Raw genomic sequence first — 19,891 nt, 5'->3', positions numbered from 1 at the left:
TTACAAGGACACCTTAAAAATAAAGAGTAACCACTTTTTTTTTCTTTACTACAGTACAATGTTGCCATGATTAATACAGTTATATCCATACTGTTCATAATACAATTGAAAAGCGCAATTAACTTACTAACATTTTGTAGCACAATTTTTTTACTTAAAGCCAACAAAAACTTAAATCTTCAATTTTATTGGTTTGATTTTTACAGCATATTTTTCCCGATAACATTTTTATCATTTCTATAATTCTCTTTCTTTAAATTTATTTTGTTATTTTATTTTGACAAATGTATTGTCATGACAATAATTGTTGTGACTATGGTATTTTTGATAGAGATGTTGTTACTATGGTAATTTTTGTAAGGCTATTAAAATTATTACGTTACATATGTAGCCTCACATGTTTGTATGATTCAGGCTTCATTTGTTGAAATCTCTCTCTCTCTCTGTTCTACTGAAAAGATCTTGCGTGGGTTGACTGTGTGACGAGCGCAGGAAAGACTAGTTTAACGCTTCTCTGCTCTTCAGTTGCTACTGGATCTGTCAGGTGAGAAGCGCGCTCACGAACCTGAGCATCCGCGAGATCATCTTCAAAAGCATCAGCGCGCGTCAAGTGACCAAGCGTCGGTTACTTCGGGAAATACAGGAGAACGCGGAACTTTAGCGCAGGTGGTCCTCGGTCACCTCTTAGATTTACGTCTTGGAAAAGTCTGTTTTATGAGAGAAAATACAAAAGCCTTAAGTCTTAAACGACGTTGTCATTCACACACGACGGACGTCGAGGTGAAAATAAACTAACAAGACGCGAAGATTGTAAAAAGAAATCGGAGCGCTCGAGATGCACTGAAAGCTTCCCTTAAAATGGGTTGAAGAAAAGAAAACACCGATAAAGAGAGGTGTAAGTAGGATTTTTTTTTAACATGTGGAACCATATATGTAAATTTGATTTTGAAATACATTGACACTATATTGAACAAGAAGAAGAAGAAGAGGAACGCGCGCTCAGCGCGTGCAAGTGTTTCATACACTTTTAATGTATTTATCTCAAATTCTTCTTCTGCTGCTTTGTATAAAAGCGGTTTACTGTCTTGAGATGTTGGACTTCACATTTATGATTCCGTTTTAGAATTTCACTTGTCTGTTAATGAAGAAAGCCGTTTCTTCACTTATATTTGCAGTATGTTTTCTATCTCAAGCTATACAGATCTTAGTGGATTTCAGGGATTAAATTGGTCTATTTTTGCTGCTGTTCCCTATTTTCCACTGTGCTACCTCAGCATGTGGGAGTTGTGTGTAGCACAGCAAATCTCAAGATGACTGGATTTTGGAATGACTGGGTTTGTGGAAACAGTAGAAATGATCTACAGATTTCTTTTGACTGTAATATAAGCATTTATTTACATCACTTATGTTCATGAGTTCATGTCGTCACGTGGACTCAAATGGATCTTTTTGTCTGGAACAGCTACAAGCTTATGCCATACCTTTTTTTAGATTTCATCTTTGTTTACTAACTTTTTGAAGTACAATCACAGCTGAGAGGATGCAAATTGTTGACCTTTGAACTCATTTGCTGAGTGCTGCAGTTACAGGCCATACTTTTCTTTTTCTTTTCTTTTCTTTTTTTACAATTGAAGGATTCATGGATGAACACTAAGATGCAATCGCTGCAAATAACATTGGTGCTGTAAATGTCCTTTGCTGGTGTTTTTCATTTGTTGATACTCGTTGCAACTTATAGGATAAAAGACAGATCTATCAAGCTTCTACCTTCGGGCTCTTTTGTTTTATCTCCCCCCCACTGAACTTATCAGGTGGGGGGGGGAAGGGTAAGGCCCAAACTATGGAGTCCAACCCAGACAGCCCAAGTCGGGCTGTGGAGTACCTTCTGGAACTCAATAACATCATCGAGAACCAGGCCAAACTTCTAGAAACTCAACGTAAACGCATCGAGGAGCTCGAGACGCAGCTAGACCAGGTCAACCAGGAGAACCAGGACCTGCGGCAGGACAGGATCCCAGGAACCGAGAACTCGCAGCAGATCCACAACTACAACCAGAGCTCAAAGCCCAGCCAACCATCATCACTACCAAACCACAATGCCGGAGATGTCGTTCAGAACAGCAGCAGTAATATACCCTCATCCACGGTGCCTGGGCCAGCTCGACGGACACACACGAGGCTGACCCGAGGCCTGTCATGTGGGTCAGCTCCCGTTGAGAAAGAGAGAAGCCGACTGGAGCGCAATGACAGCTCTGGGACCAACAACACCTCGACTCTACGGAAACAGTAAGTGCCTCATTCCCTTGTGTTATAAACCTCATGTTATAAGGGGTTGATCTGGGTTATTGGATGTTTGGGCCTTTGTGTTGCCATATGGTATTTGTGCTATTTTTGTGGTATGAGAAGTTAATTTAGTGTTGATATGAATTACAAAGTCTGGTCAACAAAATTGTGTGTGCTTTTGTGCAAGAGATGAAAACTGAAGTCTAAGACTCAATTAATTCACAAATACATTGAGTTGAGACTCTTAAGGCCTGTTCACATAAAGAGCAATATTAACTATATTAGCGTCCAAACCAGCGTCTGCCTCATTAGAAACTTAAGGTCTTTAAAGCAGGATGGATTCTGATTGGCTGTCAATGTTTTTATCATTCATCAGCAGAAAAAAAAAAAACGTTCTGAAAGTGATTCCAACAATATTGTTTCTCTTAGACTTGAACATAATTTAACCTAGACTTTGACTTCAACTTGACTTCTTTCCTGTTTTCCACAGGTATAGATATTATGATATGATAGATAGTATATGATTGGTAATATACCATATGCTGTGGCTTAGTGTGAGCAAAAACAAATTGTTTACCACAGTAACCCATTAATTTACTATGGGGAAACATATTCATTTTCTATTAACTAAAAGAAAAATATGCCTAAAAATGTTGTCTTTTTTTCTTTTGATTGGATAATTAATAATAATAATAATAATAATGAATATACCAATAACAATAATTGTTATTATTCACAACAACAACATAATAATAATTATTATTATTATTAATAGTATTATTATTATTTCAGATTAATTTTTTTTTTTTTTATTCATGTAAATATATACTTTCTTTTGAACTATAGTGTGACCTAATGGATGGGAAAATATTTAGACTTTATTTTGAAGACTTGAGATTCAATGGCAGAGACCTGAACATGTTGAGAACATTTCTTCTGTTTTTGCTTGGTTCTGGGTTTATTTCTGTATATGGATGCAATCCGAAATATTGTAAAACACTTTATATAGAAGTGAGGTCTACATTTTTGTGTGAAGGGATGTGCTCTGTGTATGTATGTGTTTGACAAAAGCACAACCTGGGTTTCCTTTGGGGTTGAAACATTTTTGTTGAACACCAAGTTCTCCCGCTTCTGCTTATTCTGTGTGCTTATTCTCCTCAGGCTTTATGCTATCGTGTTTTCCCATTTTTAAATAAGAAAACACATGGAGTTTGTTGTTGGTAGGGGAAAGGTTAAGTATTCTGCAGATGTTTTTTTCTGCATCCTTGGGTGATCCAGGCATCAACAGAAACAGCAGCTCGAGAGCGTCAGTCTCAGCGTGTGTCTTCCTCTCTGCCTCATTGAGCTCAACCCTCTATACTCGGCTCATATAATTATGTTTGCTCGCTCATCGCCAGCAGCTGCACAACCCCTGTATTCTCTACTCAAGTATCTTGAGAGCTCTTAGATCTGTTCATCTTCTGCCTTTTTCACCCTCGCTTGTCTGAAATTATTGTCTAGAACAATCCATCACTCTCCTTTCACAATGTTGAATCATCGAGTTCAGAACAAGCCAAAATAAAAACACTAAAATAAACCAGGCTGATGGGGAACACGGATTTAAGTGTTCAGTGTGAAGTTCAAGCTGAGTTTTATTCAGATAATTCTTATCCACTGCCATCTCTAATTGGAAGAATTTCTACTGGGTTGAAGATGCCTTTGAATGTTAAAAAAAAAGTGTTTTCCAGCAAGAATTTCTCATTGAAGTGTGTGTATACATCTACATTTTTGACATATCGAGGATACATGTCATTAGATGAAATACTCTGACAGTATGAAAAATGTCTGACAGTCTAACTTATTTTATTGAAATTGAAATTTTAAACAGTTCATCAAAATCTTTCCCAGAGGTCCCTGTGTTGACTTTTCTCTTTTATTTTTATATATAGGCATTTATTATATATACATATATATAAAAAAAAAAAAAAAAAAGCCTGATAACACTGATGTTTATCACTGATGGGTTTTTTTTCTAAGTTTTGTAGATTAAATGTTATGTTGTTTTTGGCTCCAATATGTAGTCCACCCCATTGAACATTACAAACTCATCGTACTCTTGCAAATCGATTCAACTGAATCAAAAGAAAAAGAACAATTAGCTCGAAAATCAGACAGTATTAGTGAATGCAAATTTGTAATGGGCTAAATACAATTAGCACTTATTGTTTATCGATTTCCAAACACATATACACTTTCCATCCGTTTTCACGTGTTAGTTTTTTATTCTTACTTTTTGAAAACCAAGGATTTGTTAGCAGTGAGCAGTGGAGGATTCATTTGGTTGGTATTACAGGGAAATGGTATTCATTGACTGACTCTCTCTCTCTCTCTCTCTCTCTCTCTCTCTCTGCATCCTCCTCTTCTTTGACTCCCTCCCATGGGGCCGTTAGTCATTAGTAAGGAACACATATTAGTTATTTATGTGGGTGTAAGACTGTGCTGATTGGCTGGGCAGTTTGTTCCAGTACTACAGAGATCATAGCGGAGGCAGCAAATGAAACGCTTCCATTTTTGTCTAGATTTATCCTCTAATTAGCTCCTTCACTATGATTTTAATTTGCTTATGCTCCAGCTTTTACCACAATGACTTCAGATTTATGACCTCACGGGCACTTTTAAATGCTACTGCACAATATTGTAAAATCAGTTGATAAATGTGTTATGTGGCATTTTATCTAGATTATCTTGAGTGCCATGAGAGCAATTTAAAGGTTGGTAGGAACACTGTTATATTTGGTTTACAATGTTTTGTAAAAAAAAAAAAACTTTATTTTTACTTTATTTCAGCTTTTTTAAATGACTGAAAATATTTTTTAGTAGTTTTAGTTTTAGTAAACACTCTTAGAAAGCCTCTCTTAATTCTCTGGGGAAATATTAAAGTGCCCCTATTATGCTTTTTTGAATATTACCTTTCATGCAATATAGCTGTTTGTGAATGTAAAATGTCTGCATAGTTTTAAAGATCAAAGTGCACTACAAATTAAGTTATTGTCTCCTAAAAGAAAAAATCGATTCTGAATTGCTGAACGAGTCATCAGCCACTCCAGACTCACTTCCTGTAACATGCCTAAGCAACAATGTAACAAGTTTGCATAATGCCAGCCTATATAGTCTGCCCACGAACAACGTCTACTTTGACCATCCCTCAAACACTGTAGTTGTTGCTGAGGCCTGGAAGAGTTTGGTTCGTGTTGTCGACATGATGCTGTTTTCAGCACTGCAAATCCACTTTGCATGCATTTCAAAAGAATAAGGACTTGCACTGGAACTGATACAGAAACACCGACACCATCGTTACTGTGTATAAAGCGCTGAGGAAGCCTCCAGAGTTGAAATTCAGATATGGTAATGGACGCTTCATTTCCGACACGTGCTTTAAGCTGTAGACCAATCACAACAGACTGGGCTGTCTGACCAATCAGAGCAGAGTATGCTTGTGGAAGGAAGGGGTTTTGAGAGACTAAATCTTCAAACAAACCATTTTCAGACTCTTTGAGAAATTAGGTAATGTGTAATGTATATTATGAGAAAATTTAAGTGTTTTTTGACCTCGGACGCATTTAAACATATTGTACGAGACCTTCAAAACAAAATTAGGAACCATTAAAATAGCAAAATAGAGGCACTTTAAAAAGAAAGAAAGAAAGAAAGAAAGAAAGAAAGAAAAAGAAAGAAGGAATGAAATGCCATCATTTACTCATGTTCATGTTGGAACATAAAATGGAACATCCAAGAACAAGGAGTCCTGAAGAAATGTACTTATTATTTTCCATACAACTATAATGAACTGAAGCATTTAAGCTTCACAAAGAATGCAAAAGCATAAAATATAACGAAAAAAAAATCAATAATAAAATGGTCTAATTGACTAGTGCCATATTTTCCTAGTCCTCTAAAATAAGCTTTTTTTGTGACAAACAGACTGACATTAAGGTAATTTATTCACATAATCATCCTCTCCAGTGTCTTTCTAACCTCTGCAACCTTTTCCTGAAGTATGGTGAACAAGTCATATCAAGGTCTAATTTTATCTTTTGCTTTTTTATGATTTTTGTTTTTCTTTGTTATTCGAGCTTGACAGACTCGATTTTCGCTCAGTTCCATTATATTGAAAATAAGTTTTTCCTTATACAGAAGGAAGTCATACAGGTTTGAAGGGTAAGTAAACGATGACAGAAGAATATTCTGTCCCTTTAATGCATTCAACATCCACTCCAGTTTGAGTTATTTTTAAGAGCACTTTTTTGCCATTAAAGTTTTTTTTTTCCGCCAAAGCATGAAGCGTGTTATTCCAGACATCATTCTGCTTTCTGAGTCTTGTCTCATCCTCTTTTCACACTCATCTCTCACAATCCCAGCATCCTCTTTTCACTGCTTCAGGTCAGAGGTCATTCTTTATTCATATCCTCTCTCCGCTTTTCCCCCTTCCGTGCTCTTTTCTCCCTCTCTCTTATTCTTTGACTCAATCTATCCATTTATGGGTTTCATTCGCCTTTGCTTTTTTAAACTCTCTCTCCTGATGTTTTTAGGTGTCCCTCTCTCTCTTTTCATGTGTGCCGCCCTCTCCACCCTCTCTGTGGCCAACAGATGGAGAATCAGTGTGTGTGTTCCACCACTTCTCTTTTAGAGTCGAACATGCTGAGAGAAGGTCTTTCTCTTTCTCTCTCTCTGCCAATCTCTCTTTCCTCCTACATCTCCTCCATTTTAGCTCATCTCCATATAGTCTTAGAGTAAATCCTGTATCGGCTCACATCTCCATCTTTTCATTGTCCTCTCCCTGTATATCTGTCTGTTGATGATATGGCATTAGGTCAGGGTTATCCAGCGGGTGTTAATTATTGACCCATGTTGTGCTTTTTAGAGTGCTTCTGATGGCTCCGGCTGTGTGCCAGCAGTCTGAACTCTGCTGGTTATGCCCTTTGGAATAGCCTTGAGCATTTGCAGTTAGACAACATGAAAATAAATTTGACCTTGTTTATTTAATAAATATCCCTGCTCTTATTGTAGTTGATTCATCATCATTATTTTCAGAATTATTTATTAACTGTCTCAACCTTTGAAATGGCATTTCTTCTGACATACCTATGGTGTGAAAGGGAAAAGTAATGTGAGCTTATGGCATTGCTAGGAATTCATTTAGCTGCAGTTCCCTCAAGAACCCCCGTTTTGGAAACCCTGCCATATCTGAATGCTTGATCAAGTTAGTGTCTGTGTCCAGGATTTTTTTTCATTCTTGTATGAAATGCACAGTTTTTTTTTAGTTATTTTTTTATCTGAATTGAGGTAGTCTATTCAAACTAGGTCTATTGGAGTCATGATTTATTTTCATTACTTGGGGCTTCCCTCTCCTCATTTGGTTTTCGCTCATGTGTCTGGATGGTTGGATAAATTTGTGGGTCCCACTTTATGTTAGGTGTCTTTAACTACTATGTGCTTACGTTAAAAAAAAAGTGTATTAATTATAATGAAAAATTAATTGATAAAAAGGAAAGGTTTAAGGTTGGGTTAAGGGGTAGGGGTAGACATATGGTCAATGGTGTAATTATAGATGTAATTACAGAAATGAATTAGCCCTACTAGGCCTAATCAGCTCAGCTTCTCACGTGTTTGATGAGAAACGTAACAGACTAACATGTGACAAAGCTGAAATGCTTATTTTTTTGTAAAGAAGAACTTGCATGCACTTTTGAAAAGCTTGAAGTAAACGTCATTTCTGTGTAGGATGATAATTTGTATTTTACCTTAAAATTACATTGACTTAATTTGATTTAAAAAGCACCTGCTGTAGGATCTTTTTACTCGTTGCACTAAACATTATTTGATTTAACATTTTAGAATGATTTATTTGTTTTGGTTTTATTTAGTTTTACTGAATTTGAAAAAACAAACAAATGCTGAATGCTGATTAAATAGCCAAACATCTTTGTTTGGATTGTTGAATGTGTGTTGATTGTGTAGTGAACTATGCAGTTGTTGCCTTTAATTTCAAATGGTTATAGTTAATGGGCCCTATCTTGCACCCGACCCGCAGCGGACTTTTCCCTCGACAGACGCACGTCGGTAAATTAGCGAGTGAACTTTCGCTCCTGGGGGCGGTTCAGCGAAAAGAGGAGGCGTGTTCCGGCGCAAACGTTCCCTGGTGCTATTTTGCAGTTCCAGAAAACAATTCCGCCACAGACCAGGAAAATCCTAGTCTAAAGTCAGTGGCGTGTTATTCAGATGCTATTTTAAGGGCACATGCTTGGCCATAATGTAGCGCGTGCACAACGCGCATACACTTTGCTTCTCTCATCTACACAGACGCAGCAGTTGCCATTTTTGCAAACCATACATAATTACAAGGAAAAATATTCCACATTTCCACATGAGGGAAATCATTGTGGTGTCCATGAAGATGTGAAAAAATAATCATAAATCTAGCTTACACATTTACCCAAATTATTATACGCCTGTTTAACCTAAGCTTATTTGGGTGGGTTTCAAATCCGTCGTTATAATAGCAATTCACCATGGAACAAGAGCGCCTGCTCTTAAAGGAAATGTGAGATGTCGCTCTGATTGGTTTATTTCACGTTACGCCCAAACCACACCTATGAGTAATGTAGCTACTTCAGATCAACCCATTTTAGATTTGCGCCGGGCGCAAGAGTCATTTATCCCACCGGTATAATAGCAACAGCGCCCAAGACCCGCCCACAAAGTTACTTGCGTTTCGCGTTTGATACTTAAAATAGGGCCCAATGTTTTCATTTAAGGCCAGTTTTATGTAGTTTCAAGTTCAACCCAATTTAAAAACAAAAGCTAAATGCTGATGCTAAATGTCAGTACCATCTATGTTCGTATTGAATGTGCTTACTGCGCAGTTACTGCCGTAATACAAAATAAACAAAATAAACATCTTGTTTGTGTACACTTATATTCTTTCTTGTTTGTTGCTTAAAGAAAAAAAAAGAAACAAAAAAACTGAAATCGGTATCGGAATCGGCCAGTATGCTTGTAAAAAAACGGTATTGGAATCGGCCATGAAAAATCATGATCGGTGCATCACTACTACAGATTAAGTGAAGTACAATGTAAAAATGTGAATGTACACAATTAGTGCATTGTATCAAATGGTTAATTGAAATGTTACTACATAGTATTCTCCCATTGTTAAACCATGTGATAAGGTCAAAAGTTCAGTGGAAAACAGTGTGGCTCTCTGGGTGATGCTTCATTTCATGTAGTTCAGTGATTGTTGACATGAGTCATGTGACATTTGCACAACTCAAATTTGCTATTGTTAACAGAACATCAGAGCTTCTAGTTGCAGCAAATGCTGATATTTAGTCAACAATGTTAATTTATTAACATCATAGTTTTGTGTTATTTAATTCATTTGTTTTCAAGCCACATGATCACACATTAAGAAGAGCATGTTCACGTAATTATGCCTATCATGGCGCTTCAGGTGTATAAATAGCTGATTATCTCACGTCTACTGCCAGCTCTTGATGCCAACTTCCTATTCAGTCCAACCTCCTGATGCCTTGTTCAGTATTCAACAACAAACCACCTTGACGAACCACAGTGTGATTTACTCCAGTTTGCAGAGCTAAGCCAATCATAACAGAGCTTATTTACAAAAGGTTTACACTTTATTTTAAGGTGTCCTTGTTACTGTGCAGTTATACTTTTAAGTACTGAGTATTAATTAACAACATGTACTTACTATCAGGTTAGGCTTAGCTGCAAGTAATTATGCATAATTTGCTTTTACTAGTTTTTACTAGTACGTAAGTACATGTAACATGTAAGTAGGACACTGTAAAATAGTGTCACCACACAGCGTAATATTGGATCAGGATGGACAAAACTACATTAAATGACTAAAGAACAATGTTTTGGTGCCAGAAACCATGCCTAATGGCCATTTGTGAACATCTGAGAATGCAGTATGGAGCATTTGTGTTTAGCATTTTAAATGCACTACAGAATTTACTCTCGGGAAGGGTTTGGGTAACTCATCACAGCTGGTGTGAATATTTACTGTTACTCTACTTTTAAGATCACATTATTTCATTTAATACCACATGAACTAGCGTGAGCAATTACCTTTTTCCCCTTGCACATGTACTATTAATGGCAACCAATTTTCCACTGTCACATTTATACTGTACAATGTAATTCAGCTTAATCCTGCACGTGGGTAGTTATAATGTGTCCATGGACTTCATTTTTATATGCATTTATCTTGCGTCTTCCCAATTTCTTTTCAGCAGCTTTTTTCTTCACTGGTTCATTTTAAATGAAACTCATTAAAAAAAAAAAAAAAAAATAGTAAAATGTTTAAAATTACAACTCAACTTCTCAAAGTCTGTCAAGTCAACTTGTTCAGTAAATGGAAAGAATGAGTGAAGGAAGTAAAAGTGTTTGAAAGTGACCTGTTTGTCAGACCTGTAAGGGAGTCCGACACACACACTATGAGAGTGTTTAATTAGTGTGACCTGAGTGTAATTACGATGAGCCAAGAGTGTTAATTACCGCTGTGATCTTTATTTATGTAACTCTTCTGTGCTCGAAATGAAATTCAGCTTAACGTTTATTTACTTTGACCTATCAGGGATGGACAAACACGACTTTAGATTTTTGTTTTATATCAAAATAGTATCCTGAATGATGAATATTTATGCATTTAGCACATCCTTTTATCCAAAACGATGAAATTTATGAATACAAACAATTCATCCTAAGAAGGCTGGAACATGAGAAGTGCCACGCTTGAAAACATCATTTGTTTATTTATATCATGAACAGACTAATACTATTTTTACATTATGTGAAATTGTGCATGGCTTTTGCCACTGAACAACTTGCTATCTATAGTGTTGTGGTTGGTTGCCAGAGGGTTGTTATGTGGCTGATAAAGTGTTCTGAGTGGTTGCTAGTGCGTTGCTAGGGCATTCTGAATGGTTGCAAGGGTGTTGCGAAGTGGTTGCAAAGGTGTTATGGGTTACCCAAGTCAAAAAAGTGAATACAAAGTGAATCTGGGATTTTTGCCTCTTTTCTCATCTGCCAGGCAAAAATCATAAGTATGCTCTTTTAGAAAAGTTATAACACGTCGCAAGTGGCACAGTGCCGATGTTGTCGTACAAACAGTGTGGGAGGATTAATACACACAAGATGAATGCTTAAGGTTAATGAGTATTACATGTGCAAATCATTACAATAACGATGTAAACATGCCCACAGAATCTGTGCTGAAGGCGTTGCTCTATTATTATTTTCCAACTTTTAGTGAATAAAAAGAAGCCTAATTACCCAACACTGTTTTCATTTCATATACATTTGCATAATTGTGGTTTATTTTTTATTCTGGCATTACTGTTTCCTAATGCTGCGCTCACAGCAGGTCAGTTATGCAATATCTTAACATGGAGCTAACAATCACCAGCAGAAACTCTTACAATCCACCAGGGAGGACAAGTTGACAGGATTTGCTCTTTAGGCTTGAATCTGTCTCCAATTTTGCTATTTTTATGATAGTTTTTTCCTCTCTATCTGTCTCTGTCCCTCTCACACATACAGAAACACACCTGTCCTTTCCCATCTTGGTTTATTGAATGTGCATGAGCAATTTAATTATTAAATATATGTATTATCAGATTGGAATAGGCTTTGTTTTATTGCAGTATCAAAGAATAACTCTATCTTTTTTTCTTCCATCTCTTTGTGTGTGTGTGTGTGTTGAAGCGATGACTCAGAAAATAAAATCACGTTTTCTGTTTTACCCCACTGTCCTCCTTCCTTTATCTCTCCTCCATCTATGCTTCATCTTCCTCTCTCTATGCTTCAGTTCAGTGTACATAAATAGATTTCTACCTTTTTTAAAGGAAATGTAAGTTGTGTATGCTTGTGCAAAACTCACTGCCACAATGATGCTGTGGCTGTTTCTGGGTGCTAGTTAGGGCATTGCAAGTCAGTTGCTAATGTGTTCTGCGTGGCTCTTAGTGTTCGGATATATAGGGCCCTATCATACACTCGGCGCAATGCAGCGCCACGTTTTTTAAATAGCAAATGCATTTGCGCCCATTTGTGCGCCCATGGGCGTGCTGGTCTGAAAATGAGGTGTGTTCAGGCGCATTGTTGGCGCGTAGCTATTTTGAGGCAACTGAAATAGACTGCACAATATTTTTTTATTATTTAAAGGGCACATTAGTAATATGAGCCTATAGGCGGGCCCACAACGCGCGTACACTCTGGTTATTAAACACACAGGGACGCAGCAGCACACAAACTAGCAAAATATAAAAAGTAAAAGGATTACAATGTAAAAGATTAATATTGTGTACATAAAGATATGGTGAAATCCGGCTTGTCCCTTAGATGGTCTGCTTGCGCACTTTAACCTCGCACAGGAGCTGATCCGTTTGCTGATCCGAGCGCAACTGGCTTTTAAAGGGAATGGGAGATGAGATTCTGATTGGTTTATTTCACGTTACGCCCAAAACACACCCATTACTCATTAAGAGAATAGGAACAACCCTTTTAGACCATGTGCTGGGCGCGCCGACCATTTTTCCCTTCGTTAAACTAGCAAAAGTGGATTCGGACACGCCCTAAGTGCACTTGTGCCGTGCGCTTTAGACCATGCGCTTAGATCCTTAAAATATGGGCCCATGGTGTTTGGGTGGTTGCTCGGTGGTTATTAGAGTAAAAGGTGCCTATCCTCTGGTTTTATTATATTACATTCCCTGAAAATGACTTTGGTCCAACCTTGATTGTAAGTATTTGGGGTTTTTTTCTGCCTGTTTTTACATCTCTCCTCAATAAACCTCACAGTTTTGAGGTGTCATTCATGTCAAGCGCAAACAGTGTAAAATGCATTCATAGCTACTGCATGGCTTTAGTGTGGTGCTGAGGGACACAATACAACGCTCTTAAAAATAAAGGTTCCAAAAGGTTGTTTTTTTGCAGAGATGCTATAAAAGAACCATGTTTGGTTCCCCAAAGAATCTTTCAGTAAAAGAACCATTGTTTTCTTTGTGAAGAACATTTTAATAATCTAAAGAACCTTCGTTCCACTATAAAGAACCTTTTGTTCAATGGAAAAATGTGATTACAGGAATGTTAAAGGTTTTTCATGGAACCATATTATGCCAATAAAGAACCGTTATTTTTAAGAATGTAAGATAAAGACAGCTCTCTCTTTGTTCAGTTGGTATGTGTATGTGCCATAAATGAGAAAAGCTCAAGATCAAGTTTTGTCAGTGTGAGCAGCATACTGAGTGAACTACTTTACAGCAGTTTTAATATAAACTGGTGCAGTGAGGCAGCTCTTGGTTATGTTCTGTTATGTCTAGACTTCTGTCTAAAACTATTGGTAATAATACTCATGCTTTAATGGGGAACACATTAAGACACAGGCACTTTTTGTTCCTACTGTATTTCCCTGCTGTGAGGAACAGAAGTACAGCGTGTTCATTATGTCACACCAAGGTGTACTTGTGTACTGTCAATCAAGATTGTTCAAGATTTGTTGTCATAAATATCAGATAATTCTGCATATAACAAATTCTAAATGGTTAAACATTCTTGGAAATGATCATCAGAAAATAGCCTATTTGATTTAAGCTTCTAATAAACACAGCGTGTTGGATAGATAAGGTCATAAATTAATCTACATAACATCAATAATATTTATATTTATTAAAATCATACACTATTGTTCAAATTTTTGGGGGGGTTAATTACAATTAAACTCTTTAATACATTTTAACATGTAATTTATTCATGTGATGGCAAAGCTGAATTTTCATCATCATTTCTCCAGTCTTTAGTGTCACATGATCTTTTAGAAATTATTATAATATGCTGATTTGATGCTCAAGAAACATTTCTTATTATTATTAGTGCTAAAAAGACTGAAACTGATTAAAAAAAAATCAAAAAATCTTTGATAGAAAGTTCAAAGAACAGCATTTATTTGAAATAGAAATCATTTTTATTACTTTAATGCATCCATACTTAATAAAAGTATTAATTTCTAAGAAAAAAGTCTTACTGAGCTAAAATTTTTAAACAACAGTTCATATCTGTTATTAAATTATAGTACAATGCAGCAATCATTTGTGTACTATTTATTTGCACTGTATTATAAACCATAAACAGCTTGTTTCAACTGAGATAATTACAAAAGAAAGAGTTGAATATATCTATATTCTTACCATAAATTGAGCTTATATCAAATGGAGATATTAAAGTCCCCCTGTGGTGAAAATCAAGCTTTTAATATTGTTTATATGGCTATGTGGTGTTTTTAATGTGCTTTACGACAAACACCATTGCTGAGTATTTTCTCCTTAAAACTGCAGTGAACCAAAGACAGTCTCAAAAACGCGCTTTGAAATCGCTGGTGTTTCTGACGTCACAAACTACCTTGTAACCAATCACGTCAATGTGCCAGCGGGCTTTAGCATATCATTAACACCAAACTAGCAGAGGAGTCTCGAGAGATGCCAGGTTATCCCAGTACATTTTTCTGCTGATATGAAAATTCAGGTAGATTTAGCAATATAGCTGGTGTATGATGTCGTGATGTTATGTTGTGAATATTACAATGTTGTGATGAACTATATGCCTTTCTCCATTGATGTTCTGAGTTGTCCAAAGTGTCTCTGATGATTGTTAGAAGGCAGACAGAGATGGCGGACGGGAACAGGGTTTGTGTAACATTAGCAACACATTATTAGCTGTTTGATAACATAGTAAAGCAATTGGCTAATTATATCAATTACCGTTATGTGTCCGACGTTGTAAAGAGTGATACCATTGTGCAGCGTTTACCTCAGTAAGTTGGCTGAGTGAATCTGTGAGCTGGTGTGAGTGCCCCACGGTCAAACTTTTGTCTTCTGTTCATTTATTTATTTCTTTATTTTCCTGAAGAGTATCTTTAGACCGCGTCCCTGAAGAGCGACCCTGCTGTGGGTTCAGGTTTTTGTTGGCTGTGATGATGTAATCCCGTCCTCCGAGCGATGCGATCGTGCCAGGCCTGTGTGGCTCCTTTTACCTCATGGCAAGTAAACAAGAGCATTTACCAAGGACTGAACCAATGGAGAGAGTGAGGGTGAACTGGACTGTCACAATAGTTTGTCCCGTAGCCTACTGACTTAAGGCTGAGTGGCTGTTAAAACAAGAGAGAAAGAGAGAGGGGCAATGACTATTAGACATGGTACCGTCCCTCCTGGTTATTTGAGTGCACTCTCACCTTGCATATTATATAAGCCCAGCATTTATTTATTAATTTATTTCTCTGTTTTTTTGCAAACTGCCTTTTCCTCACACGCACTTGCACACACAGGCTTCTGCGCATTACACAAATAGCCCAAAGTGACATTTCTTGCCAGAGATGTCCAACTAAAACCAAGTTTCTGCACATATGCATTTATCTGTGTGGGTGTGTGTGATCCGTTCTGTGTGTTCGGTGTGCTGCTTATTTATATACAGCAGGGGTGTTCATTTAAATGTACAAGAGGTCTCTAAAATGTCCTTCCCACCAGAGGTTAGAACAATTAACGGTCCCAAAATAACTTAAACAGTTTCAGGAGTCAGTATGTTATATTGCTGTGATGTTAAATAAGCAATAGTAGGAGTAAGAATTAATTAATATAAATAGTCAAAATACTCACTTAGACACTGCATACTTGTCCCGGATAGAATAATTAATTAAATTCAAAATCATTTCTATAGCTTTTTACAAAACGAATCCTTCTAAACTCTTGTGAAAACAAAACATTGTGCTATTGATTGTGCATGTGTAGTGTAGGCCTACTTAAATTTTTTAAAGTATGTTTAAAATAAATAAAAAAACACCTAATTACAGATAATATAATATTAATAAAATAAAATGTCACTTAAGTGCACTTAAAGAGGTTCAATTCATTCACTTTATAAACACACTCAAGTACACTTTTAAAGTAGGCCTACACTTTATAATAATTTAAAAATTACATTTTCCATAATTCTCTTTTAATGATCTTTTTTGATGATTTATTTACACTTATTTTGATGGTCTGACTGACTAAAATAATAAAGCACATGTAAAGTTCTTGATTATAATTTTGTATGCTACTAAATTGCAACTTCATAATTTCAAATGTGTAATTTATTACAAGGTTATCCCTTACTTAAATGGTCAACTTTCGACATTCTACTAACTATAAGTAACTTTGCAATAACATGTCATCTAACTCTCATTAGTGTATTAGTTGACGGTTAGGGATAAGGTTAGAATAAGTTGACATGTAGTTGCAAAGTTGCTTATATCCAGTAGAATGTCTGTTGGCGGACAATCAAAATATAGTGTTACCAGATATTAAGCAGACAGTCTACTACTCTGAGAGTTAGTTGACATTTAGGGCCAGATTTACTAAACAGGGCAATTTAGCGTGTACGTTTTCGAAGTGTGGATCCTGTCACAGTTGTGTTTTGTTTAGTTTGTTTTTATTGGACTTGTCTGCCTGTCATCACATCATGTGTCATCTTCATTGTCATTATAAGTTCATCTGTATTACCTGTGTTCAGTTAATCATCATCATCTGTGTTTGCATTTAAGTTCCGTCTGTTCAGTCAGTCTTTGTCCGATCTACATTGCGTATAGTGTGTGTTGCTGCCATCATTTATATTATTACCATTAAACCTTTGTGTTGGAATTATATCCTCATCTTCGTCTGCCTTCCTGCAACCACCTGTAAGGTGATTTACGAAGGTTTGTACTCAATTTACTAGTGTTTGCGCCATTATGTACATTATGTAAAAAAAAAAAGCATTGTTGCATCTCAATTTGCTTTCTTATACTACACCCTAACAGTATGTACCCTTTTTGTGAAGAAAAAGTGCATACATTTGAGCGTGTAGCAGAAGAGTAGATAAGCTTTGGGACATACTATCACGTCATACAATTGCATCTTTAAAGGTTGCTCTCTGTCACTCAGTTACACGCATCCTGTCACGCAAATTGACCTGTCAATCATCTTGTCAAAGATAAAATCCTCCACATTTCATTTTCTACCGTATCAGAGAGAAATGCAGTAGCACGTTGATCTGCAGTCGCGGGTCTTTCATGCAGAGAACTCTCCTCATATTAATGCATAATGATGCATTTAAAAGTTAATGGCCAAACGGATCTTTATAAAAGTTCACATTGTTATTCTGATGAAATATAACATTAAATAAATATTTTTCTATCAGGTTAAACTTTGATTAGTCACTCAAACCTTTATCTAAACCTCTCACCGTCGGTCGCGCATATTCATGTTTGTAGTTCCTCTTCCAAAGCGCAATGGGTTGTGGGCAATATTAGCATGGATCTGTCATGGGTGGTTGCAGGAAGGCAGACGAAGATGAGGATATATTTCCAACACAAAGGTTTAATGGTAATAATATAAAATGATGGCAGCAACACACACTATACACAACGTAGATCGGACAAAGACTGACTGAACAGACGGAACTTAAATGCAAACACAGATGACGATGATTAACTGAACACAGATGATACAGATGAACTTATAATGACAATGAAGATGACACGTGACGTGATGACAAGTCCAATGAGAACAAACTAAACAAAACACAACTGTGACAACATGATTCATTTAAATACTCTACTCCCATAAATTTTGCATCTGAAAGGGAAACTCCTAGAAATGTATATGCAATAAGGTCAGCCACAAAAATAACTGTGCCCATGCCTTTTCAGCGCTAATTTTTCACTGCGTGTCCTTAGTAAATCCTGACAGTAGTTTTTAAAGGCAAAAGAGGGTTTGCGCTGGCGCAAGCTGTTAGTAAATCTGGCCCTTAGTTGCAAAGTTACTTATAGTTTGTAGAATGTCTAAAGTGGACCGTCAAAGTAAATTGTTACCCAAATATATTTAAAGGGTTAGTTCACCCAAAAATGAAAATTCTGTCATTAATTACTCACTCTCATGGCGTCCCAAACCCGTAAGACGTTCATTCATCTTTGGAACACAAATTAAGATATTTTTGATGAAATCCGGTGGCTCAGGAGGGGCTCCATTTAAAGCTATTTAATTTACACCTTTAATTGCGTGTGACCTCGCGTGCATCTTCCTCTGCTTGTAGGTCATATGTCAGAACGCCAGCTCCTGCGTCATCATCATGTGCATGCGTCGTGGTGCTCTCGTGAACGCACGTCGGAGACTGATACAGAAGAGAAGAAATGACTGAAGTCGATATTTAGTATTTTTTGGCAAACAAAAAGCATTCTCGTCGCTTCATAAAATTAATTTAAACCACTGTAGTCACATGGACTATTTTAACAATGTATTTCCTACCTTTTTGGGCCTTCAAAGTATCAATTAAATAGCTTTAAATGGAGCCCCTCCTGAGCCTGAATACATGACATAGATGTTTCAATAGAAATGTATTTTAGTTTACAGTAGTTTACCATAATTTGTTTCAGTATTTATTTTAGTTTACCATAAATGCTTGTACATTTTAACCATCCTAAATAAATATTACCTTAAATAATAGTACCTTAAAAAAAAAAAACATATGTAAAAAAAAAAACCCTACATTACTAGATTATCATGTTGTCTCTTTTCACCTGAGTGGTAACAGTCCAGCTGTTGTATTATCCTAGTTATTGGACAAACAGAAGTAGATGACTTTAAAAGCTCTATACTGTAATGTCATTCAGTGTGCATGTTTTCTGTCCGCTGTGCAAGAGAATCTACAAGCAGCAGATACATATAACTGATGATTTCTCGATTTCGGTGTACTGTAAATGCGTTGTGAAACACATCTTTCCACAAGGCTTTATGCGGTTATTGATGCTCCAATTCTCCATCTGGAAAAAACCTGCTGTTAATAATTATATGCATTTATTATATGTGATTCAGTGATTCACAGTCAGGGAGAAACCATTCTTGCATCTGTGATATAGTATGTATAGGCTCACGTGCATATATAAAGCACTTAAAGGAACACTTCGACTTTTTGGGACTTTAGCTTATTCTAAAGTTATTCTAAAGTTATTCTTATTCTATTTTTTTTTTTTTTTTTTTTTTTTTTTTTTCGATCCAAGATGGCGCCGCGGATGGCTGCCTCGGTGTTGAGCTCTCCAGTTGTTACACTGTTTTTGTTAGTTTGTCCTGTTTTATGTTTGTCATTCGCTATCAGTTATACCAGGGACGAACTGCTGAACATTCGGCAGTGCACACCAACTGATCACCAACCAGTTTTTGATTCTTCTGGCGTTTTGCGGAACATTGTCGTCGGTTGTGCCGCTGCACTGTGGAAACAGTATAAGACGCGCAGGCGTGGGAAGCGAGCCGGCACACTCGTTAAGCTCAGGCAGCGCGGATTCAGAACGGCGCTGCCTAGCATCCATCTGGCGAATGTCCGCTCTCTCCCTAACAAAATGGACGAACTACTTCTGCTCTCACGCAAAAACAAGGACTTTACCAACTCTGCTGCTCTGTGTTTCACGGAAACCTGGCTGAACGAAGCCATTCCGGACAGCGCGTTACATCTACCGGACTTTCAGCTGTTCAGAGCGGATCGCGAT

General features: G+C 36.8%; 1 protein-coding gene across 4 annotated transcripts in view; it reads left to right on the top strand.

The window, feature by feature from the left end:
* Nucleotides 1-465: 465 nt before the first annotated feature.
* Nucleotides 466-19,891, top strand: part of iqsec2b (IQ motif and Sec7 domain ArfGEF 2b) — a 79,391-nt gene continuing 59,965 nt past the window's right edge. Inside the window, exons 1-2 of one of the 4 annotated variants that reach the window (XM_084390022.1) lie at nt 466-895; nt 1,275-2,286. In XM_084390022.1, the coding sequence (XP_084246148.1) occupies nt 1,841-2,286 (446 nt within the window). In that variant the 5' untranslated portion in view covers nt 466-895; nt 1,275-1,840. Of the gene's footprint in view, nt 2,287-19,891 lie in introns of all 4 variants that reach the window. The other 3 variants (XM_084390021.1, XM_084390023.1, XM_084390025.1) reach the window with 3 other exon arrangements.

This window comes from Rutilus rutilus (assembly GCF_951802725.1).
Source record: "Rutilus rutilus genome assembly, chromosome: 19".
Taxonomy (NCBI): domain Eukaryota; kingdom Metazoa; phylum Chordata; class Actinopteri; order Cypriniformes; family Leuciscidae; genus Rutilus; species Rutilus rutilus.
This window is presented reverse-complemented; position numbering and strand designations above follow the sequence as displayed.